At 53.0% G+C, this 23,250-nt stretch overlaps 6 protein-coding genes across 6 annotated transcripts; 5 read left to right on the top strand and 1 right to left on the bottom strand.

Annotated features, from left to right (window-relative positions):
* Window positions 1–1,975: 1,975 nt before the first annotated feature.
* On the top strand, window positions 1,976–4,568 carry BDP55DRAFT_674356 (DNA repair protein). The gene is made up of 4 exons (XM_060575657.1): window positions 1,976–2,155; window positions 2,215–2,342; window positions 2,394–3,483; window positions 3,535–4,568. The coding sequence occupies exons 1-4, from the start codon at window positions 2,140–2,142 to the stop codon at window positions 4,398–4,400; spliced, it is 2,100 nt and encodes a 699-aa protein (XP_060426092.1). The 5' UTR covers window positions 1,976–2,139; the 3' UTR covers window positions 4,401–4,568.
* A 1,526-nt stretch (window positions 4,569–6,094) lies between these two features.
* Window positions 6,095–7,293, top strand: BDP55DRAFT_279161 (uncharacterized protein). The gene has a single exon (XM_060566464.1). It carries the CDS (start codon window positions 6,359–6,361, stop codon window positions 6,962–6,964), a length of 606 nt encoding a protein of 201 aa, XP_060426091.1. The 5' UTR covers window positions 6,095–6,358; the 3' UTR covers window positions 6,965–7,293.
* Window positions 7,294–8,879: 1,586 nt separating this feature from the next.
* BDP55DRAFT_635293 (uncharacterized protein) lies at window positions 8,880–10,074 on the bottom strand (the record flags this gene model as incomplete). Its single annotated transcript, XM_060572756.1, has 4 exons — window positions 8,880–9,061; window positions 9,100–9,358; window positions 9,468–9,737; window positions 9,790–10,074. The coding sequence occupies 4 exons, from the start codon at window positions 10,072–10,074 to the stop codon at window positions 8,880–8,882; spliced, it is 996 nt and encodes a 331-aa protein (XP_060426090.1).
* Window positions 10,075–11,040: 966 nt separating this feature from the next.
* BDP55DRAFT_674353 (uncharacterized protein) lies at window positions 11,041–11,758 on the top strand (the record flags this gene model as incomplete). The annotated part of the gene is made up of 1 exon (XM_060575656.1): window positions 11,041–11,758. A coding segment is annotated over exon 1 (290 nt), but the record flags the coding sequence as incomplete, so codon positions are not given.
* A 6,550-nt stretch (window positions 11,759–18,308) lies between these two features.
* BDP55DRAFT_559094 (R3H domain-containing protein) lies at window positions 18,309–20,284 on the top strand (the record flags this gene model as incomplete). The annotated part of the gene is made up of 4 exons (XM_060569867.1): window positions 18,309–18,659; window positions 18,724–19,246; window positions 19,302–20,165; window positions 20,229–20,284. The coding sequence occupies 4 exons, from the start codon at window positions 18,309–18,311 to the stop codon at window positions 20,282–20,284; spliced, it is 1,794 nt and encodes a 597-aa protein (XP_060426088.1).
* A 1,787-nt stretch (window positions 20,285–22,071) lies between these two features.
* BDP55DRAFT_278536 (uncharacterized protein) lies at window positions 22,072–23,169 on the top strand. The gene has a single exon (XM_060566462.1). The coding sequence runs from the start codon at window positions 22,360–22,362 to the stop codon at window positions 23,026–23,028; it is 669 nt and encodes a 222-aa protein (XP_060426087.1). The 5' UTR covers window positions 22,072–22,359; the 3' UTR covers window positions 23,029–23,169.
* Window positions 23,170–23,250: the final 81 nt, after the last annotated feature.

Genomic DNA, 23,250 nt, shown 5'->3' with positions numbered 1-23,250 from the left:
AGTGATAGGGAGGAAGGGAGCGAAAGGACCTCAAGAGAGGAGGATTAGCAACACATATATACTCGAGGGCATCCTCTTGGGTGTATCTCGATGTTTCTAGTTCCTATGATACATGGTGATGGGTCAAGGAGTTAGTCAGGAGCTAAGATGTTTGCGACCTTCCGGATCAGTTCAAGGCCACCTTTGGCTCTGTCAGTCAAGCTTAGCTTGGAGGAAAACACAAGTTCTGAGATCGAGAAGACTGGATGCGCGGGAATGAATGTCATGGGGTAAGCTAGAATGCCTTCCTCATTAAGGATGAACTGAGGATTTCAACATGGGCAACGGGCCATTCACCGGGGCCGGGCACGGGGTGGACATCGGTTGTGAACCACCCGGGGAAAGACATGTAGTTCTGATTCGTGGACTCTGAGATACGACGATCTTGGCATGCCAAAGTCCATATTGAGCTGAGCTGAGAGGTTGAGGCGATGCTTGATGCTTCCTCGTGCCCTAGGTGGGTAGCATTAGCTGCAAGAGTTGCATGAGTCGGAAGAGGCCGAGAAGCGCTGGAGAGTGGATGGGCACCCGCACAAGTTGCAACAACCACAAGGCCGATAAGAGATCCGATGATCTCGTTACGTCGACGGTCGAGCGAGACCGGTCAGTCCTTGATACCCCTCGGAGATGATTCTGAGAGGACGAGTAAGCTTTGAAAGCCGGCGCTAGCGGAGTGCGGTGGTATCGCGACATTAAACGCTCCGTTTAACGTGCATGCCAAGCTCTCGCCAAGACGGCCAATCATCCAACCAGGGCAGTACCGTTCAACCTCCCTATTTGGGCCTAATCAAGTTATTGATCGCGTCTATTATGTGGGAGTTGACTTAAGTTAAGACACTCTTGCTTAACAAAGTACTCTTTGGTGTTTGTCGTGGCGAGTGGCTAAGTGTCAACCAAGAGAAGTTGTCTTGGGCATCCTTGGGCGAATGGGGCTCTTGGCTGGCGTCCATCATGACGGCTTGCCTTGCATACAGCAACGCCCAAGATATGTGAAGTCAGAACAACCTTCTGTTTTCGTCGAGGGACTTTTGAGAAGAAACGGGGCATCGGTGTAGGGTTGCATAGAGTCTTGGCTTTGCCAGGTCAATGCACTATTGACAAGAATGGCCAGGACGGGCAACTGAAATAGCAGAGAATTGATTGATCGGCAGCGCTTCGCCCACCAGTGGCACCGACCCAGCGCGATGGCCTCGCCGTCCCCGAGCTTTCGAGAGACAAGGACGGAGGAGTCCGCCGCGTATGCCAGAGCTTCGAGCTTTCGATACGAGTGGCCGACCACACGAGTTGTATAAGGTAGGTATATTGACTCGCTGAAAAGCGGGTGGCTATCAATCAGGTCGTTACTCAACGATTCGAAATCCTAGATACCCATTTAGAGACTCAACTGTGGCATCAAGTCCACTTGGACTACGAGCAAGTACCTCACAGTTTCAAAAGACATCGAGAGGCTGTCTCAAGCGCATTGCCCTTGGGCAGATTTGACTTTGCCTGTTCGTCTACCACTCACAAGCTCATGTGGGACTAGAGAACCTCCTAGGCATCGCAAGGATGTAGATAGCGGCAAACATATCCCAAGTAGCGAAAATGTCTCGAGAATGGAGTGATTGAACAGTATGAGTTAGTAGCATGGGAGTGGCCGCGATCGTGCAGAGGGAAGACTGGACGAAAAGCAGGAACAGCCCAGCCTGGGCCAGGGGCAGAAAACCCTCGGAGTAAGCTTAATTCTCGGCCCGGCTCCTCTCACCGAAGATAGGTACCTTAGGTACGGCTGGGATGGGACTGCATCGAGGTGAGGACTCAGCAGACGAGGTGTGTCTCGGTGGCGCCCAGCCACAAAGGCACCGGCCACCCCGAGGGGACCTCTCAACCACGTGAGTGCGAGTTGTGGCGCCGGGAATTTCGCGTCGCTGCCTGCTGGAGAGGCGCGCCGCGCGACGGCACTTAAACCCCAACGCCAAATGGCGGGCACCCTCCATTGGATTCCTCCCCTCCAATTCAGGAGACCTTGGAACACAATACCACAGTGAACTATCTGCCGATCGACAAGTCTCAACACCGCGCATCTGGGCCTGGGACTGACCCATTGGCCCGCTCGACATCATGCCCGACTTTACAGGTAATCCGCCTTCTCCCTCCGGATCAACTGGCATCAAACAGCTCTAACCCACTGTACAGAGGCGGACACTATCCGCATTCTGGTTGCGACAGACAACCATGTCGGCTACGAGGAGCGAGACCCGATTCGCAAAGACGACAGCTGGAAAACGTTCGACGAGATTCTGAACCTCGCCAAGAGCCAAGATGTAATCAGATGCATCATCTCAAGGTGCTTCGCCGGCTGACATGGAGCATAGGTCGACATGGTGCTATTGGGCGGCGACCTCTTCCACGACAACAAGCCATCCCGAAAGTCCATGTATCAGGTCATGCGCAGTCTTCGAAAGAACTGCTTGGGCATGAAGCCCTGCGAGCTCGAGTTCCTAAGCGATGCGAATGAAGTCTTTGAGGGTGCATTCCCTCATGTCAACTACGAAGACCCCGATATCAACATCTCCATACCCGTTTTCTCGATTCACGGAAACCACGACGATCCCAGCGGCGAGGGCCACTTCTGTTCTCTGGACTTGCTCCAGGTTGCTGGGCTGGTCAACTACTTTGGACGCATCGCCGAGGCCGACAACATTGAGGCAAAGCCGGTACTGCTACAAAAGGGTCAAACAAAACTGGCGCTATTTGGGCTGAGCAATGTTCGCGATGAGCGCATGTTCCGAACATTCAGGGATCATAAGGTCAAATGGTTCCGCCCGGGTGTCCAACAGTCAGACTGGTTCAACTTGCTCACCGTGCATCAAAACCACCACGCACATACCGCAACATCATATCTCCCCGAGAATGTCCTGCCCGACTGGATGGATCTTGTTGTTTGGGGCCATGAGCACGAGTGCTTGATTGACCCTCAACAGAATCCGGAAACCGGCTTCCACGTCATGCAGCCCGGCTCCTCGGTGGCGACATCTCTGGTCCCGGGCGAGGCGGTACCAAAGCATGTGGCGATTCTGAACCTCACTGGCAGAGATTTCAAGGTTGAGAAGCTACCGTTGAAGACCGTACGCCCATTCATCACGAAAGAGATCCAGTTGTCGACCGATCCGCGGTTTAAGGGCCTGCACACGAAGAAAGAAAACAGACAGGAGTTAACCAAGAGACTGATGGTGGTCGTTGAGGAGATGATACAGGAGGCGAATGAGGAGTGGTTCGCCGTCCAGGAGAACGACGAGGAGGAACCTCCGCTGCCCTTGATCCGCCTCAAAGTAGAGTACACGGCTCCAGAGGGTGGTCAGTACGACTGCGAGAACCCCCAGCGGTTTTCAAATAGATTCATCGGCAAGGTGGCAAACACCAACGATGTCGTCTACTTCCACCGGAAGAAGGCCAGTGCTACCCGTAAGTTCTTTGTTTCGCACGATCTTACTCACTAGTACTCATACTTTGCAGGACGAAACGCCGACACAGACATTCCCGAGGCCCTCGAGGAAACATTAGGTCTGGACACTATCAAAGTGGAGGCCCTTGTACAGGAGTTCCTCGCAGCTCAGTCTCTGAAGATTCTGCCAACAGCACCCTTCGGCGATGCCGTCAATCAATTCGTCAACAAGGACGACAAGCACGCGATGGAGGAGTTTGTCAGTGAGTCGCTGGCTGGCCAGGTGAAGCAGATGCTCAACCTCGACTCCGATGAAGACGACCTCGACGTTGCGATGGAAGCGTATCGGGCCAAGCTCGAAGAGGCATTCTCAAAGGGAGCCCTGAAGAAGACTAGCAGGCGTACTGTGAAACCTAAACCAGATGAGTGGGACTCTGACCTCGATGGACACTGGGAGGATCAGCCTGGAGTGGTCGAGACCGAATCAGCCGCTCCGACTACAGCCAAATCACGAAGGACTGCTTCACAGGATGACGAGGATGACCTCATGGACGAGGACGAACCCCCAGCCCGTCAAGCACCTGCAAAGAAAGCGGCGGCCACTCGAGCTACGAAGGCCGCCCCGGCAAAGAAAGCCCCGGCGAAGAAAGCTCCAGCCAAGAAACCACCTGCGCGAGGCCGCAAGAAGCCCGTCTTTGAGGACGAATCAGAGGAAGAGGACGTGGTGATGGACGATGACTTTGAGGAGCCGCCGCCACCGCCTACTCGAGGCAAGCGGTCTCAGCCTACACATGCGGCCCCGAAGACCACCCGGCAGACTAAACTCAACTTCTCGCAAGCTGCCGCCTCTCAAGCCGCTGTCGAGATCAGTGATGATGAGATTTCGGACGAGGATGCGTTCGAGCCGGCACCGACAACCCGCAGCAGACGGAGATAGCTATCTGAGACATGAATAGGGTCAGCTGTGATGTGATGGAAAAGTTGCCGAGATGTGATGGTGTCTCTTGCATGGTTAGCCACTTGGAGTCAGGGAGCGGGATTTTGCTTTGACTTAGATCGATGAACCAAGATACCACGTCGCCAATGAGAAAAGTTTGCCTCTTGACTATGCGTTTGTTGTCGAATTTCTCCGTCGTTTGCCTTGCCTCTCGTTGTGTATGTCCATCTATAACAACTTTTGTCATGTCCCAGCTTCGCCTATGAGCGGAAACATGTGCCTTGGCTATGTCCTCTATAGGCATGAGCAATCTTTAATCTAGGGTTGGACTTGACTTCCCTTGGAGCCATCATGGCTCCCGCCTTCTAATCTGAACATTGATACTTATCTACCGCTCCATCAGCTGAGACTTGACAGAGTCCACTATCATTCAGATCGTCGATGGGTGCCGGATTCAGATGCGAACGTAGCTGTTAACAGCCTTCGTTTCTGAACTGATCGGTCCGTTATACGTTATTCCAAGCCATTGAGCAAATGTCCTGGTTTTTTCAGTAGGAATAATGGTGTCCAGCTTCCCGCCCAGCTATGAAATAACGATCTCCATTCCAATGTGTCTTCTGTTCGACTCGCGGATGAAAGCCAGGCGCTCATGTGTTGCTATGAGAGACATTTAATAGCTATGTTTAAGTCAACTCCGCAGAGAAATGTCTCTAGGCCACCCCCCCCCCCCCCCCCCCCCCTTAGGCCCAAAGTTGTATATGAAAGAGCAGCTACGGGGGGTCTCTTAATCCTCATATGCAACACATGCTCCCAGACACCGTTTTTGCAGGTTCGCAGCGATGAGCGCGCTGTATATGAGCAAGATGCCTCGTCTCGATCGATTATTATCTCTGTGGCGGTACTTTCTAATCGTCTGGCGATTCCTAAGTAGTGCTCTCCAACCGCTTCGAACCCCTTGCTCCCCTTCGACCCCTTTCCACGGCGTATCATTAGTGAATACCCAGCCAGAGACTCTCAGGAAGGGAACCTCGACTCTGTAGCAGCGTCGAGGGCTGCGAGGTGATTATGATTACATGGAAACCCAGTGTGGCAAATGAAAATTATGGCCGCTCATCAACTATCGCCTCCGCGCACGATACATGTGGTAGCCTTTCTTCTTTACTAGAACCATAGCGACCTAGTAAAAGAAATAAGTGACCAAATCAAAGACAGTCAGTCTTCTCTACGACAACAATTCAAGTACTGTCCACCTACTATCTGAAAGTTCCCGGACCTTATGTCGTTGATGGAGTTTCAACCCCGTTTGCCAAAAACATCGCAACAAGGAGCCTATGGTTGATGGGATAGCTGAGGGGGTTAGTATGAAAATAAATGATGCGTCTTTGACTGCTCCCTCTGCCCGAACGGTGAAAGCTGAGTTTGCATCCAAGTAGCTGCTCGAAACGCTCAAGTAACCTGGCAAAGACCTTGAGTTGGGCGAGAAATAACGAGAAGAGGATAGGATCCCCTAGGTCAGACTCGATCAACAATAGCGGCGACTAACCAACAGATGAGGACTCTGTGTTCACGCTTGGCAAAGGTGCTGCCGGAAGAACATCTGCGAGAAAAAGCCATACGATATTACCAGTTTTGACATTCAGCTAATGCTACTGGAGATCTAGCTCATACGGACAAGCTCGTATCCTAGGTCATCCGCGAGACCATGGCCGCAAACAAATAATCAAGTAGCACGGCGCCAGAAGGTATTCACGGAGGCACTCTCTACACATCCTCAACGGGATTCCAACCCTTACCTCGCAAGACCCTCGTCTATAAAGACCTCTCATCCGTCGGAGGGCAGGTAATATCCTACTTGACTCGAGATGTTAAGCCCGGAAAACATATAGGTCAACGTTAATACAGCTATACCGCGACACTATCCTAATAGTCCCAGTTCCCACACCTCTCCTTTGGCTTGAATGCTCCTTTCGCATCATTCAAGCCAACCACAAGTCCATCTTCGACGAACGCAAGGAAGACGAGAATCGCTTGGCCTCAGGCTATGCTCCTTGTACCAAGGCTACTCACAAGCTCAGGTTCGCAGCAGTTTTCATGTCTCCAAGTCTGCTATACACGAGGAGGCAAAAGGGCCGTCGCTAGTCTCCTATTTTGCCCCTGAGACGTCGGGGGAAATGGGGGTCAACGGGAATGCTGACGAAGCCAACACCAGGACGGAGATTGTGACGTCCGGTGTATCCGGGGCCAAGCAAGCAGGAAACTACGCCGAACTCCCTCTCAAGCTCAAGAGACACCAGCTTCCTTCCAACGCAAACATTTGCTCCTTTTTGTACTTCACAAAGCTGAGCTGGCTTCGAGCAACCTCATCGAAGGGCGGGTCTCGATACCTAGAGTATGGGTGGCATGCTATCGTCCTCATTGTATTTAAAAGATACTTCTTCTTGGTGACCGTGAGTAAACAAGAACCTTTTCGGCGCTCAGTGAACCTTTTCTTTTCCTCGATGCTGCGTCACGCGTTGTCGAACACTTGGCAGAGCCAAGATCAAGCTCTTGAGTCGCCCAGATGAGCCTATCGATCCGACAGACGCAACGCGGTCTCCGCAGCAGTCAAGGTTTCGAGGTTGCAGGAAGCCTCATTTAGCATGACTCGATGGCAATCTCATCTCAAAGACTCTTCAATTTCACCTTGGATCTAAAGCCTTCTGGGTGATTTAATGATTGAATGCTTCCGCTCGGGGACCTTTGAACTGTCAAGACCTCAAGCATCGAGCATAGCATATAAGACGCCAAGAGGTACCTTTCTCTTGAAAAGCAGCTCTCACGAGACTTTCCTAGCAAGCATGAGAACCAGTCGAGCCATTCGGCCTCTTCACAAAGACAATTCGCGCCTGCTGGATGGCTTCGACCTGGGGAACTCTCGCCGCAGGTCTCGTGTCATCCAACGCACCCTTTGCACACCCATGGTCTCCTCACTCAACGCGCAGACCCTCGTGGACTCGCGTTTTCCAACCGCGGCAGCAACGATCTCATTTCGCGGGAACGAGCCGGGCTTCTCGAAGCGCTCATGCGTGCGAGTGGAGTCGGATGAAGGAGTATGTAAAGATTTTTTGGGATGAATCCACTTGAAGCCTAAAGCCGTTGGATCCCATCAGGGGTGCTTGTCTTTCGCCTCTCGGGCATGAAGACTTTCTGTTGGTCTCGGTAGAAATTCTCGAAGGTCCCGACGATGCTCTTGATGGAGCCGAATCCCTGGCTCGGGCCAAGGGTGGACAGTGGATACGTCCAACGGTCCTCGAGTTCTATTCTCGAAGTAGGAATCACCAAGCAAAGTAGCGGCAAACAGACGAGGCTTATAGCACCATATTGCGTTAGGGTCTCGCGATATCCTACAAGCTGTGAGTACGAATACTAGCAGCGAGACCATTTATTATGTGGCCGATTCAGTCATCCCGTCTGGAAGCAAACGATCGTTACGAATGGAAATATGCTCGTCAACGGTTGGTTGGACATGAACGCACGAGTGAAGTTCACAGACCCAAGTCCCGCGAAATGTGCAGGGTGTTACTTTCCTCTCGCTCAGGATTGCCACTGAACTTTGAAGGAAGCAGTCCATTACGGGAGTCGCCATTGTTTACCGTGAGGTTGGCGAGGAATATGGGTCATCTAGGGATTGACCACAGACTGCCATGTGACCGATCGTCCTTTCGAGGAAATAAGGGACCACTTTCACGGGGTTGGGATCATCTTCCTGAACAGTAGGGAGGTGATCGGGTTCACGTCGCTTGCAAGCGAAGTACCACTTCGCTGTGAGGCACCCGGCCGATACACGATATTGAACGTCGAGTACGGAGTAGTGAGTACTGTGTACGCCGGCAGCTGTTCCAGCATTGTACGGAGTACGTACACCAGAGGTGATACCATTTTGACCACAGCCCCTCGAGTGAACCATTGTCGTGGGCCCCGGCTTGGCCCCATTTGTGTGATGTTTGCTTCCCGCCTTGCATAAGCGGAATATGTAGCCTTCTTCCGCGTGTCACATCGATCACGTGGGATGGAAATGACTATCGCGAGCAGGTCCACGGTCGAATGGATTCGTAGTCTCTTTCCATACTCTGTACTCGGGGGAGAAATCATGGAGTTCGTAGACGATTAATTTCACGAGACTTCAGCCTCGCGACATCAAGGGCAGACAATCTAAGCATTTCCATCTCTTGGCTAAAACGACGCAGAATCGTGAACGCACATTATCCTGCCGACGATTTATCCTGTGGTGTCGCCTTCGGTCTTGATAATAAGGCGGCATTTTCTCAGTGAATCCCCCATGCGCAAAGAACACCCTGGGCCGGGTCTGGTGCGATTCGTGGTACGGTGACGGTCGACCATGCTTTGTGAAGTGAGAGTTGGCACTGCCACCCGTATTATTAGGAACCCTGTTCGGAGAGATGATACTGGAGGGTTGGGGAACCTCGCAAATGGGGGCCATCAGTGAATGATCAATGATTGTCTGATTAAGAGACGAGATGCGCTGGGCTGCTGGCGGTAATGGGGAACCTTGACCGAGACATTGAACAGGTACTTGGCCGAGAGTTCACAACGATGAGACGTCTGCTCGGATGGATTTCTGAATGTGATTTCAATATGCGGGTGCAACAAGCCTGTTACTGCTATTTAGGAATCAAGAGTCCCTCGTGGAATGTCTCACAGTCCGGACTTCCCATGTACTGGCAGATGGAGATTAATTGACATGCCGAACCAGATTTTGACGCGCGCCTCAAGATGCGATGCGACATCGGTTGTCCGTCATCTTTGTAGCTGGTTGGTGAGAGGTAAGTGCCGTCCATCAGGAGTGTACGAGCACCGCGGGCTGGCTGTAACGGCGCATATACGGATAGAGCGAGCGTAGTAGTGTGATTATCCTGTCGCAGGCTCGCAGCAATGCATCTCGTGGACTGTGTATGGAACTACGGATACACTAGGTATCTCCGTTCAGGGCTTGCTTAGTTTGCGCAGCCTTCGGGGAGCGGCTTTGAACAATCCGGTCTTGTGTAAGCACCATCGCCTTGCTGATACCCACCATTGGACAGGCTCAAGGGAGCTATCATGGTAGGATCGTGTCCTGGATAGGCCAATCGATAGCGCTGACTGGACATCGTTGACGCATTTGGAAGAACCGGTGACCTGTAATATTCTTGGGTTGTTGGCTTGATGCAACGTTTCTAGAAGCCAATATTGGGTCTTCGTTTTCCAGGAGCAAGCTGGAGGCAAGACCGGAATGACCAAATCGGTATCCTTACGGCCATCAGAAAGAAGATACCTGCCTTGATCGTTGGTGATGTGGTCCTATTCGATAGGAGAAGGAAGGCTGAGCCCATCATCATCCATGTATCTGTACCCGTAGAATCTTGTAAGGCAAACTGGCGAGTCGGGGCCGCTCCGGAGACATTCGCTGTGGCGGCGCAGCGCACCGGTCGGTGGGTAAGATTAAGCTCCATCCCCCATCTCGCATCTCGTGTGAATAGCAGGGATGTTGAACGGGGATGCGGAGCATGGAATACCAGGGTTCGGCATATTTTGTGCAAGGCGAGTGCCGCGTGACGGCGCGTGACGACGCGTTGCGGTGTATGGACGATTTTGTGCGACGATGCATCCTAGTGTCGAATGCTACCGTCTCTTCCATAGTCCGAAGCTCAGGCCCGACTTAATCGTGAGATCGTGATTCTCGCCAGGATGAATATCCTGCAACCTCCAGTCGTTGTATAAATGCTTGATATTATGGGAAAAACCGCAGGCCCTAAGAAGGTTGCAGAAAATCCGGATCTATTGGAATCAAGCGGGGAGATGGAAATTAGGCCGCTAGACTTTGATCGCCCCATTTGCCAATTCGAAATAGGGGATAGAGTATCCGTCTCCCGGATCCAGTGTATGGCTACAATAGTTGACCGATTTGCGTGTTGCAAGCATCGTGACGATAGCCAGGGGCTGGAATAGGGGTTCACGAACCCTAGATTAATACCAAGGAATTGGCGACCGTCATCCTTGGTACGGAACTTTGGAAGCAGTGGAGCAGAAGAAGAAGAAGCGTCTCCCGGGTCTGAGTCCTTTTGTCGATCTCGCTCCGGGACGAATTGATCCTCACAGATTTGCATAGCTGAGACGTCAGGCGGCTCTCTGTGCCTTGAAGTCGACGGTCACTAGGAGCATCTTGGAGGACTAGGCGTGTAGATCTGGGCCCAGCGTGATGGCCCGAAGACGTCAGGGCAGGTGTGCCAGGTTCGCGTGCGAGGAGAACCTAGGCGTACTAGGCTGTTGTCGATGAAGATTCGAGTGGCACTATGGGAACACCGACGAACACCTCGTATCGTTGTTTCCTTTGCCTGGCCAGCTTTGCTTTTCGAGGTGACATTGCAGCAGCCAGCTTCTGAGCGCATCGCCAAAGGGATGCATTCGTGCTAGGTAGCTAGCGAGGCATCTGCAGGTACCTAATGTGTAACTAATTTCCTGACGCTGCGAAACGCCCCCGGATCCTGCGTAACCTCGATTTCTTGTCGAGAATCTCGGGTGTCGAGATATGTCATGATACTCCGTACGTACTTCGTAGAGACCAAACGAGATGGATATGGCCTGCGGGGGATGTTTTAGGGACCACCCGGCCTCGTCCGCTGAATAGTGCTAACATGCCCCACCATGAGTTGAGTCCAGAAATGTGAAGAGATGGCAATGGGCTGGCCCAAGGTACAAGTTTGAGAACCCTACTCCGTGAGTCCGTATGGCATTTGTCCTCTGTAGTTCGTGCGTACGGACACCTGTTTGGTGGACGGGAAATCATGGGAGTAAGGCGGCTGTGGATGGCGATGGAGGACAAAGACCCTGGACAATGTGCCACGCGAATTGGGTCCCACGTCCGAGGTGCTGGATCGTCAATGGATGGATGCGACAGGCACGGAATCGACCCGTCATGGCGGGTGTGCCGAAGGGCCTTTACTTTTGGTGAAACGGAACGGCGCGAGAGATGCGGAGTCTTTGTGCTGCCGGTGTCCTTGTATTTGGGAAGTCTTTATTACAACTTCATGAGGAATGCCAGACGACGCGAGATTCCTTTATTCCGTACTTTGTAATAGTCGGTACGGATAGGAGGGGTGACAAAGGGGGAGGGAGGGTCGCGGTCGATGATGGGGCTTCCAAGACAGGGGTAGGGAGCAGAGTCGTCGAGGGAAGACGGCGCGCGGTGTCTGACGCTGCAGACGCGGGCGGACTCGTGGAGCTGAAAGAAATGGAAGAGGCTCGAGGAGATGATGGTGATTGAAAGAGCGATTGCCCCAATGCCTCAGGCTTGCCAGGATGGAATTGCTTCTCTAGGAGCCCTGTGCTTGCGGTTTGCCCATGTCGGCGTTGTCTCAGCGGGTATGTTCCTGTGCTTGTGTTCCTTGTCGCGCTTGTTGTGCAGTGATTCCGTATCTCGATATGATGCGGAGGAATGGGGGCGGCATGCATGTTTTGCTGCAAGTGCTGCGAGTGCCTTGTCGACGACTCAGGGGGTGCTCTCTAATAGGTTGATACCACTGCGAATACACACCGTGGCTTGCTGGGAGTCTTAGGGGGGTCGGTTGGAACACAAGCCGGTGCCAATACAAGCAAGCAGGCAAAAGGAACAGAGTGGCCGACTATTAGGTTGTAGTTATGTGGTATCGCAGAGATGCGAAGCCAAAGTTTGAGTAGGTACGGAGTAGGTATTGGAGAGATATCTCGACGTTGGTGTTGGAAGTTTGGAACTGATTCTGATACTCAGTACGTACTTCTTCCACAGCAGATGCGTACCAGGGAAGTTGGGAAGGTCCAAGTACACAGCACCACAGTACTTGCTGCGTAAGGTCCTCCGTGAGGTACCTTGGGTATGCATGTCTTGCTCGCTGCCGGTGCAAATGGAAGGGGATTGGTGCGCGCTGCAGTAAGTACCTTGAGTACCGAATTTCACGGCGTGGACTCGTGGACTTGTGGAGAGACTCCCTTCGGCATTTCCTCGGTTGCCATTGGCTGCGATTGGCTCCCATTGCTGTGAGTGGAAAGTGTCGTGCGGCGTGCCTTCTCCATTCCTGCACAACACAACTATGGTGATGCAGGCACAGACAATCATGATTTTCCACTCTGAAAGATATACGGAGTATCCGTACGGAGACAACTTATGATTGGTCAGCCATACCTCAGTGCGGATGCTGTGAATCCGAAATCATGTCCCTGAGGTGTGTTGTGTTCGCTATTGAGTTCTCAGTCAAACTCCAACCCTCGAAACCTAATCCCGACACTCACCCACGGTTTGTCGCAGCTTCCTGACTCTGGTGGCGACGGGGAACTCTACCTACAGATACCCTACACCAGTGATGGGCACCGAAAGGCCGTCGGAGACAACACGACAAAAGTTTGAAGTTGATACGGTGTTCCAGGCGATAGCGGACCAGTCCCTTTGCATTGAAACCTACTCGATGACACCTCGAGTGAATGCTAGAACTACTTTGGTGAACGAACCACGCTGCTGTGAGTTCGTCTGATGCCCGCAATGACACAGCAGCATCGCCTTCTGGAAGAAGAGAACCCGTCGTTTTGTGTTTGGTTGTGTGGTTCAACGGCGTTACTTGAGGAACCCTTCCCGCCCGTCCACCGTTGGAGATCATCAGAGAGGTATACTCCGTACAGTGGCATGCTGGCCCGTTGTAATATCGTCGCACTGTCGGCTAGTCATGGCTGCACAGCTTGGATGCAGACTATTATATTGAGGGATAATTTGTGGATTTTGTGCGTGTTTCCTAGCAACGCACGGGACGGTGACGGAAAGACCACTCAAATTATGTTGGACCGGTGTGAGGCAACCACGCAACGGTAGGTCAGGAACGACAGGCACGAGGGGCTTCCTTCTTTTTGGCCTCGGGCGGCTTCTTAGATGGGGTGTGCCACTGCGCACCACCAGCCAGTGGCAGACGGCGCGATCGCAGCTGACACTGTGCTAGCGTCGCCGCCGGCTTTCTGTCTTTCTACCTGACTTGCTGACCTTGGAAGTTTCTGCCTATCTGGCCTATCCCACAGGCTGGGCCCTTCCCTCCCTCCATCGTTCTGGCAGTAGCCGTAGTCCCCGTGCCACCTTCCCGCCCCTCCCTCCCAAACGCAACCACGGACCACGGACCACAGACCGCGGGCAGACCACAGACCTCAAACCGTCTGTGACCCGACATCGCGAGAAGGTGCAACGTGCCTACAACTTGCGAGTAAAAAGGCAAGTGCGGTGCATCCCAAGTTTGAATCTTCCATTCCTGCTTGCCCCGCCTTCTGAAAAGGAAAATCAAAGGAAACACAGCTTGAAAGCCATATTCGGGCGAGCCTTCCAGGTTGAGAGATATGAAGGTACCTGCCCAGAGACTAGAAGCAGAGGAAGGTAAGCATCATACATCTCTCTCCTGCCGTATTATACAACATGGCACAATCGTGACTTCCCATTCTCTGGTTCGTGATGGGTACCTGCCAATGGGGCAATGGCAGAATTGACATTACCTTCCCTTTTTCTCTTTTCTCATCTTGACAGAATCCAGTAGTTTAATGCCCAAGGTACCCAAGCAATGCATTCGACGTTCAATCTTCTGGCACCACCCACCTTTCACATTTTTCCAGAGAACGGTGTCTGATGAGAGAGGTCCCTTCTTATGTCAATACATCCACCACTCGATCCACCACCACGCAACACGCACAAAGCATAAAGAACCACGGGCCATGGACCACTCATCGCAGGCCGATTGCGATTTCCCGGGCGACAGCGGCGACAACGGCGGTCGCGCCGCTTTGCTTCGTCTTGCCCCCTTTCTGTTAGATACTTCGAGGCCCAGTTAGTTCATCGTCGCTCGATATCTACGGAGCACTATACGACAGCACCGCCCCTGCCAAACGTGAAGCTCCAATATCCGTCGAGGATCCTTCGTCCCGCTGTGGACTCACTCAAAAGCCACGGTCCATCACGGCAGACAGTGTCGGAGCCGACTGCTGTCCAAAGATGATGACCCGTCCAGCTCGTGGTCGCGAAGATGGAGGAAGAAAAAGGAAGGAGGAAAGTCTGGAGAGTTGGACCCAGCCTTTGTCGAATACGGATAATTGGCTGTCCATCTACGGAGTACGGAGTATGGAGGTACTTGACTCCTTGGTCTATGCCTACGATTACCTACCTCAATGTTCAGGGTACCTCTGCCTCTACATACGGAGCCTGTAGTAGTACCTTGCCTTACAGTTCTGACTGTTCTGGAGACAGGTCCTTGCCCATTGGCAATCCAAGACCCAGGGTTATGGGCACGAGTACGAGCATGGGTATAGCATGGCAGGGCATGGCACTTTAGCTTCTCTTTTTTTCCAATCGACTCCCTCCGGCACGAGAGCCATCCTCCACGACCAGTCGACCATAGAGGAGTGTACGGAGTACAAAGTACGGAATTACATACCTGACCATGCCATATGAACACATATCACGATTTATTGCGGCCATCTGAGATGCACTCCTACGCGGAGCAAAACGAGACGAGCCGTTTCTTCACTGCTCTCACCATGCCCACCACAAGAATTACCATGGCATATCCACTTACCACGCACACACACCGCACCGCTCTCAGTTTGTCAGGGGTACCTAGCTCCGCGGTAATGCCTGGGCTCCTCCGTCTCCTTCCCGTCTGCCGCCTGCACCTGTGACTTGCACAGGGCAACGGGTAGTTACAACGGCACAAGCCATGTGCGTATCGGGCTCTGGGGGTCAGACGGTCAGACATTGTCATAGCCGTGGGCAACAGAGTCAGTGCCAGCGTCAACACGCAGCTCCTTCTCGCATCAACAACACTCTCTCGACACAAGACCGAGAGGTACATCAGCGGAACCAAGGGAATAAAGACTCTTGAGCCCCAGATGTTGCGAGATGACCAAACCTTACCGAGCTTGGGAACATATTCTAACGGAGCAGCAGGAGAGAAGCGAATGACGATGGCGCGGCCTGTTGAGAAAGATTTTGGAGGTGGCCATCCAGATGCGAAAGCACCCGGACCTCACAAAGTACGAACAGGTGTCTGGACTCTGTACTATGCCCTGTCGTCAAGACTTAGGGATGGGTCAACGGGCTCCCCGCCAGTCACGACGGACACGGAGGGGATAGGACAGAATATATTGAGACGGAACACCACCAACGCCATTGCGCCAAAGCTAATTAAGTATCCAGTGTGAGCCCATGGACCATGATAATAACAGACCCTGACCGACACCAGTATTACCCTGTATACTACGGATAGTGTAGTGAGTGAGTGAATAAGATGGAGAGGTACGAAGACTGACTGACTGACTGACTGGCTAGTTGAATGGGCGACAGTGGAATACCTTGGTAAGGTGCGAAGTACGGATAGCTAGGCTTGCTCCCGCACGTTGCTCTGGGCGAGCCGACTGGACCCCAGAGGTCATGGCATGGACCCCCAATTCCTCAGACAGCGGGCCTCAGGTGAGGGTGAAGGGGTTTGGAGGTTCCGAGATTCGCCATATCGTACGGAGTACAGAGGAAACCTTGGGCAGAGAACCCTTGCCGAACCGAAGGAGACCGGGGCATCCAGTCCAGCCAGACGGTGAAGACTTTCGTTCCCTCTCTGCGTCTGTCTATGCGCAGGTACTCCGTACTGCGATACTTTACAGAGACAGGTTCTAGTGGGTTGCACTAAGGCGAAGAAGAAAAGACACACTGACCTCGGGAATGTCAGTCCCCGCTGCCAGATGGACGGGCTATTAGCGGCGCTGTCAGTGTCAGATCTGAGGTCTGTTCATGCCCAGCAACCTCAGCTCAGGTAAGATACCTGAGGGTGCTAAGGTAGGCGAGGAATCTTGCTTGTACCGGCGTGAACTCATGTTGCCCTGAAGTTATTGATGCAGTTCCCCAACGGGTACTTTCCTGTATATGACTTGCTCTACCTTGGAGGAAGCTCAACCTAAGTCTCAAGCACAAAAACATACGGATACATAGACAAGACACGACTCTCATCATCATCAGTCGCCCTGGGCCATCCCCGACCCTGGTTCGCATCTGGCCCTGCCCTGTCAGTCTCCGGTGCTGGGTCCTTGACTCCTGGTCATGGAGACCTAGACCTCCTGGTAGAGGTATCCGTAAGGTGCGGGTAGTGTGGTGCAGACCGCAGAATGGGCTCCTCTATTTTCCAATTGTTCCCTCCACCGTCTCTTTCTGCCCTGTTAGTCATTCTCCTTGCCGTTGTGGTCCCTCCCGGGCCCTTGTCAAGCCTGTGTTCCTTTTGCCTTCTGCCGTTCGGGTCGTTGCCACACCCTTCTTCTTTCCCACACTGCCCTGGCTTGAACTTCATCAAGTCTCTTTGGATCCCCGTTGGCTAGTCCCCGTCCGTTCGGTGGGGGCCCATTTCATCAGCTGCGTTCACTGGGGCCCATCGTCGACAACGGGGGTTGAAAGTGAGTGACGGGAGAGACAGAAACTGCAAATCCAAAGGAAGGGGAGAGGGGACCAGAAAAAAAAAGAGAGAGAAGCTCCCCTTTTTAGCCTCCTCACTTCAGCTTCTTCTTTTTTTTTCCTTCCATGCTGCAGCAGCACCGAATTTTCCCTCCTCGCTCGAATCTCTTCCCATCCTCTTTAACCTCCCCTTCACCTCCCCTTCCCTCACAGTTCATCAACCTCCTCCTTCGACCTTTGACCTTTTTTGAGCCTCAACACCAGGCGAAAAAAGTAGTAGCGTCGGTCACCTCATCATTCCTCCGTCCCTATTTTTTATCTATCTTATCCTCCTCCATCCCGTCCCTTATTATTCACCTCCCTCCTCCCACATACCTTAGCATCTATTGCCTACCCAAGGTACTCCGTACGCACCACCAACCAAGGGAATACAAACACACCCCTTTGCGCCTTGCCCTATCCTACCTTGAATCAAGGCGCACCACACACCAATCCCCAAGCGATCGCGTGTCAAGCGTCTGCAACCCGCGTCTGCGACTGCGACTGCAACTGCGTCTGTGTCTCTGGTACTGCGTGACCTGCGTCTTCGGCGGAAAAACGAGCGAACGAGCCCCCCAGGGCCAAGCCAAGCAAGCAACAGAGAAGTTGAGAAGTTGAAAAGAAGGAGATCCTGGCAAAAGCAAAAAAGCAAGCACCAGCCCGCTTGCGCCCATCCCGCAAGGAGCCCGCCACATACCTTTTCCATACCATTGACTGGACCGCTCACCCTCCCCCACGCCCCTACATAACATCCGCCACGGCATTTTTCTGGTCCTGGTCACAGCGTGCGACTTTTTTTTTCCCTCTTCTCTCTCTCTCGGCTGCTCGCATCTCCTCCCAACCTGTTTTTTTCCTGACCCATTTTCGGAGGGGGTCTCTGCACGACTATAACGACGAGCGATCCGAACGAGCGAACGGCCGTCCATCCACACGAGAGAAAATCTTCCTGCGACTTTTCTGTTGCATGCTGCGTGTTTGGTGAACTGCACTTGCACACTGCATTGCATCGCACAGCAATCAAGGTTGCTGCCGCTGCCTCCGTCCCCGAAAGACGCCGCCTTTTTGCGTGTTGCTGTCACTTTGGCTTTGGCGAAAGTACTGTTGCTCCGCATCGCCCGCCATTTCCTGAAGTCGCCGGTTCCCTGTCAGTCCTGGACTCACTCGCGTTGTCCACACACGTCAGTCGGTCGGTTTTGTCGAGGGCTTTTTCGCTGCATCTGCCAACTGCCCCCCTTGCCAATACAACCTGCATCTCCCTCACACATCCGCATTACCGCCCTTCCGCCTTCTCCTCCTCCCTCCCGCTCCCCGTTGGCAAATTACACGGGCTACTGGTCATCAAACCCAGTAGCTGCCGTCCCCGGGTCTAGATCTCTCGAGAAAAAAAAACACGAAAAAAGACAATGAGCCAGCAACAACACGACATGTATCTCGACTACTCAGCCCCCCCGAATCGCTCCCCGAGCTCCTCGAGGCAGTATGCGGGCGGCTTTCAATCTGGTCTGTCCCTCCCTCGTCAGGCCCAGCGACCTTTCGATAACGGCTTGGGCTCCTCTGCTCTGTTCCCTTCCGACCGACTTGGTTACAACCCCAGAGCCATGGATCAAATGTCTGCAAATGGAATGCCCGGAGGATATATGCTGGACAACAGCCAGGCCTGGAACTACAATGCTGGTGGTGTCGCGACCGTCAACGGTGCCATGAACGGCGCCAACAGACAGAGGAGCGTCAATCGCCGAGCCGCTCTCCCCACCGTAAGCTTTTTCTTCCTCATCTCTCCGCTTTCAGCAATGTAATCGTGATCTGACCGCCATCAAGAACTGGACCGATCAAGGACTCGGCATGCACGGCTCATATGGCTCCGGCCTCAACGGTGGAATGTCAAATGGCCTCCGCTACGACGGACAGGGCGATATGCGTCCCAGCTCGCAGACGGAAGAGCAGCTGATCCCTACCGCCATTGTTATCAAGAACATTCCCTTCGCCGTGCGAAAGGAGACGCTTGCCGCCGTCATGTTGGAAATGCATTTACCCCAGCCCTATGCCTTCAATTATCACTTCGACAACGGCGTGTTCCGTGGTTTGGCCTTTGCCAACTTCCAGTCCCCCGAAGATACCAAGATTGTCATTGATGCCATGAACGGCATGGAGGTCCACGGCCGAAAGTTGAGGGTTGAGTACAAGAAGATGCTGCCAGAGGCCGAGCGAGAGCGTATTGAGCGCGAGAAGAGGGAACGACGTGGTCAACTCGAAGAACAGCACCGCGCCCCGATGCTGCACCAGCAGCCGTCTCTGCAGACCCTGAACAGCGTCTCCAGCAACCCTCCCCGCGCTCCCCTCGGTACGTCCTGACGAAGCTGCGAGATTCTTTTGACACCTACTGACTGACTGTGTAGAGGGAGATATTGATCTCAACGATCCCGAGACTCTCGAATTCTACACCGAGCTTACTCTGTTCAAGCGTGACACCAGCCGTGAGATTCTCATATTCCCCAACTCGGTTGCCCCCGAGCAGCGCCGTCGGATCCATATCCTCGCCCATCACATGGGCCTAGAGCATAACTCTGTGGGAGAGGCCGAGTCGCGCCAAATTCACGTTGTCAAGCGCCAGCTCCCCTCACCCACAGCGCAGATCCACTCTCCCGCCGTCGGCTTGGATTACCACAAGAAGGGCCTCAGCAGGGCAGCCACCTTCGACTTCGCCGCCGACAGGGAGGCCCGGAGCGCCAGCACCAACTATTCCCATGCCATGGGCCGCCAAGGTCCGACCCTGGAGCTCCCCGGAAGCCCTGATGGAAATGGCCTTGCCAACCTTCGCGCTGCCAAGAGCTTCGCTGATCTGCGATCCTTCAGCCCTAGCCCGTCTGCGTCTTCTTCGAGCTATTTGACGGCCATGAACGGCATCGGGAGCATACCCCAGTCTGGCAACTCGGGTGCCCGCTTCGGCGACTACAATGGAGGTGTCAACCAGTCCGCCGCGCTTGCCACTCCCAATCTGACGCCGACCTCTGGTACGGTCGGCACTCCTGGTACCGACAGCAGCCTGCTCAGTTCGCTTGGTGGACTCAATCTTGGCTCCTACGAGTCGGCCGCTCATTCCCAGGCGCGAAGCACTCCTGGTGCTATTGGAAGCCAGCGCCCCGGTGCCAATAGCGGCAACCGCAACGCACCCGAGAGGCAGCCCAGAGGCCCCGAGTGGGAAACTTCCGCCGGCTTCAGCGGCCGCAACCGCTCCAACGGCCATATGCAACGTGGAAGCGGTAAGTGTATATTTTTGTCTGCCAAAAGTGAATGTCGAGTTCAAGAAACTAATCCCACGACAGACTCTTCCGACAACGCACCCCGTGCTGGAAGCACCGGCGCATCTCGATTCCACTAGACAAGAACCATAATTAACCTCGCCGAGACTGCCACGACAACCATTACAATGAGGAAACGATTCATGACTCGCGACGCATAGAGACTACAAACGACATTCGACGAGTTCACTTCAGCTCACCGCAGCTCGGTAATCGACAAAACCCCACCCTGTGTTACACCTACCATTGCTTTTCATGATGGACACTCTCCCCCACAACCACACCCATATTGCTTATAATGATGATTTGTTGGACACGAGCCTTTGGCAGCGTCATGACCCTTCGCTCGGCCGTCTCGGATTTGGTGGATAGAAGAATTCCCAGTGTCGCGGCGGCATCCAACTTCGGATTCACGGCACCCGCCCGGCAAGGAAACCTTGGCTCATGGCTGTTTCAACGACCAGAGAAGGATGAACGGAAAAGAAACTTGGATACAAGAAAAATACTCTGATATGGGCAACCATTTCGACATGGCAAAAAAAGGCCCATGGGCGGTCCCCCTATACCCTCCTGTTTCCCCGCCATACCTCCTTTCATGGCGCGCGGGAGCATATGAACCACCCTTGACGATGAATACGCTGTTACGACCTCTTTATGTCTAGATAGCTGTACCAGCACGCTCGACAAAAGCCGCTTTTTGGATGACGAGACCATGCCTTTCGGCGACCATGACTATACCCACCTAATTACCACGGTTCGGCAAGTTTTGATCAAGACGACCCAAGACTGATGTTGCCTTTGGACTCTCTTTTGACGGCCAAGATCAGTTGATTGTCGGCTTCAAAAACAATGCCAGCTCTTGATTGGGCTCACCGACGAAAAAAAAAAAGTTTGATTTGATTTTGGGCGTCTTTATCTAACGCGCCGGCATTTCCTGATTTCTTCATTATCTGGTCCTTCATGTCCCCCCGACTCTGAACCCCTCAAACCCTTCAAACTACTCTCTGTCTCAACTTGCAAACAGTCGCCCATGGAATGCTTTGAGTGTCCCCATGGATGGTCTTTCGGGACGACTTCGCCGGGGACATTGGCGTTGAGGCTGCATTGGTGGCCGTTTGGTCGTGTTTTGTGTGATCTTTTGATCGACCTACTACTGCTAGAGTTTTCCGTGTTATTTTTTTTTTCATTGGATTTACATGCATTTGCGAGCATCTGAGGCAGGGATGACAGGACGAGATCAGTGGACGATCCAATGTCGATATTTTCAAAGGAGAAACAACACACGAGAGAGATGAGATGGCAGATGCGAGGACTGGCCAAACTATTTGCGTGTAATGTGCATCGGCACAAAGATAATTTTGATGAAGAGAGAGGATGATGATGTACCGAGAAAGAGCCGCACACACTAGGCAGCTTACCTATGCTATTTTGCGCCTTGTCAAATATACTGCGTTTGATTTGAGACCGAGTCTCATGGCCATGGTGCTTATTGTGAGGACGGCATGCGAATAGGACTTGGAGATTCCTTTATTGCGAGGTTCTGGTTGTTCAAATCTACCGTACGTTCCTGAGGGAGAGATGCCTGTTATAAATCACTAATGGGGGGTATTGGGTCAAGGTTCTGTTCTTACAAAGAAGGGCACATTTTATGTTCTGTTTCACGATATTTCATGATTCTTCAGTGGGTCAGTGAGCGGGCGGTAAAGTTGTTTCTTTGTCTCATGAAACGGGTTGTGGTGTGCATGATGCATATAGTAGGTGAAGTATACAGGCAGGAAGGGCCAGCCGGACTCCGAAGACTGGTTATACCTTAAAAGGGCCAGAATGATTATTGACGATGGGAGGCAGCCAGCTGCTTGGACTCTATGAGTCTACCATGCCTTGATAATGAGGTATCGTTCTTATTCATGATGTGGTTGATTCTCCCGCTCGTACTCGTACTTGTACGTAAACCCAAATATCATGGAGATGATACACGCACGCTTACACATTTTCAACTCTAGGTCAATGCTGCTGTATTCCTTCTCCATCGTTAAAGTCAACGGAGAGCCTAATTCTACCTCTTCAACTTGGATGAACAACGAGATCCATCACCCGAGATCTTCAACACATCGGAAGCGCTCTTCGCGGAGTTGAACTTGGAGGTGGACGTAGCATGGCCGACCATCTCCAAGTAAACGAATCCAGCCATCGTGGACCCTCACTATCATTATTAACACCCCCCGACTCACCACCCGAACCAGACGCAATCATCGTACAAATCACAATCACCCCTCCAACATCAACCTCGTCACTACCTCCACCTTCATCTCCATTATCGTCATCCACATTATCCTGGCCCTCATCGCCCTCGTCACCATCCTCATCCCCCTCCGACACCGACTCCGACTCCGACGCACCAATAATAGTATCAACACCAACACGCCGCCACGTCAAAATCCAACGTAAATGGACCTGCACCAAATGCAGCAGCCGCAGAAGATACCGCTTCACCTGCACCAACCGCTGCCTCCACTGCGGCCGCGTCCACTCCAACAAGATTGAGGAACCTCCCAAGACGGGGCCGTTGTTCATCTCCCGCATGTTCATGAGAGATAAGGCTTTGCTTAGCCTGGATGATGGAAATGCGGAGTGTTTCTACTTCATGGTGGAACACGTGAAGCGGTGGAATCGCGATGGCCCACGGGCGGCGGCGACGAGGGCGAGGGCGAGGGCGAGGGCGGACTATTCGGCGATGCTCATGGCTCGGACGGTGTTGAGGGATTCGATGATGAGGTCGCCGCCCTGGCTCATGATGTGGCCTCCTGTTTGCGAGTATGCGTGAACGTGGGCGGATGGGAACGCAACCAGAGAAGCCAGTCAAGCGCGTACGCTTCAGCATTCCCCGTTAGTACATACAGTCAGGCCATTGTGCATATACGCGAACTCACGAATACAACATGGATAGACTTCCAGGAACATTATACAATCAACTACAAGGGCGCTTGCATCAGTAGACGGAAACCAAATGTGTGCCCCCATTACAGTTTTATTCATCTACCTAAGC

Source organism: Colletotrichum godetiae (assembly GCF_030913485.1).
Source record: "Colletotrichum godetiae strain CBS 193.32 chromosome Unknown BDP55scaffold_41, whole genome shotgun sequence".
Lineage (NCBI taxonomy): Eukaryota > Fungi > Ascomycota > Sordariomycetes > Glomerellales > Glomerellaceae > Colletotrichum > Colletotrichum godetiae.
Note: the sequence above shows the minus strand (reverse complement) of the source record. Positions and strands in the feature narration are given on the sequence as shown.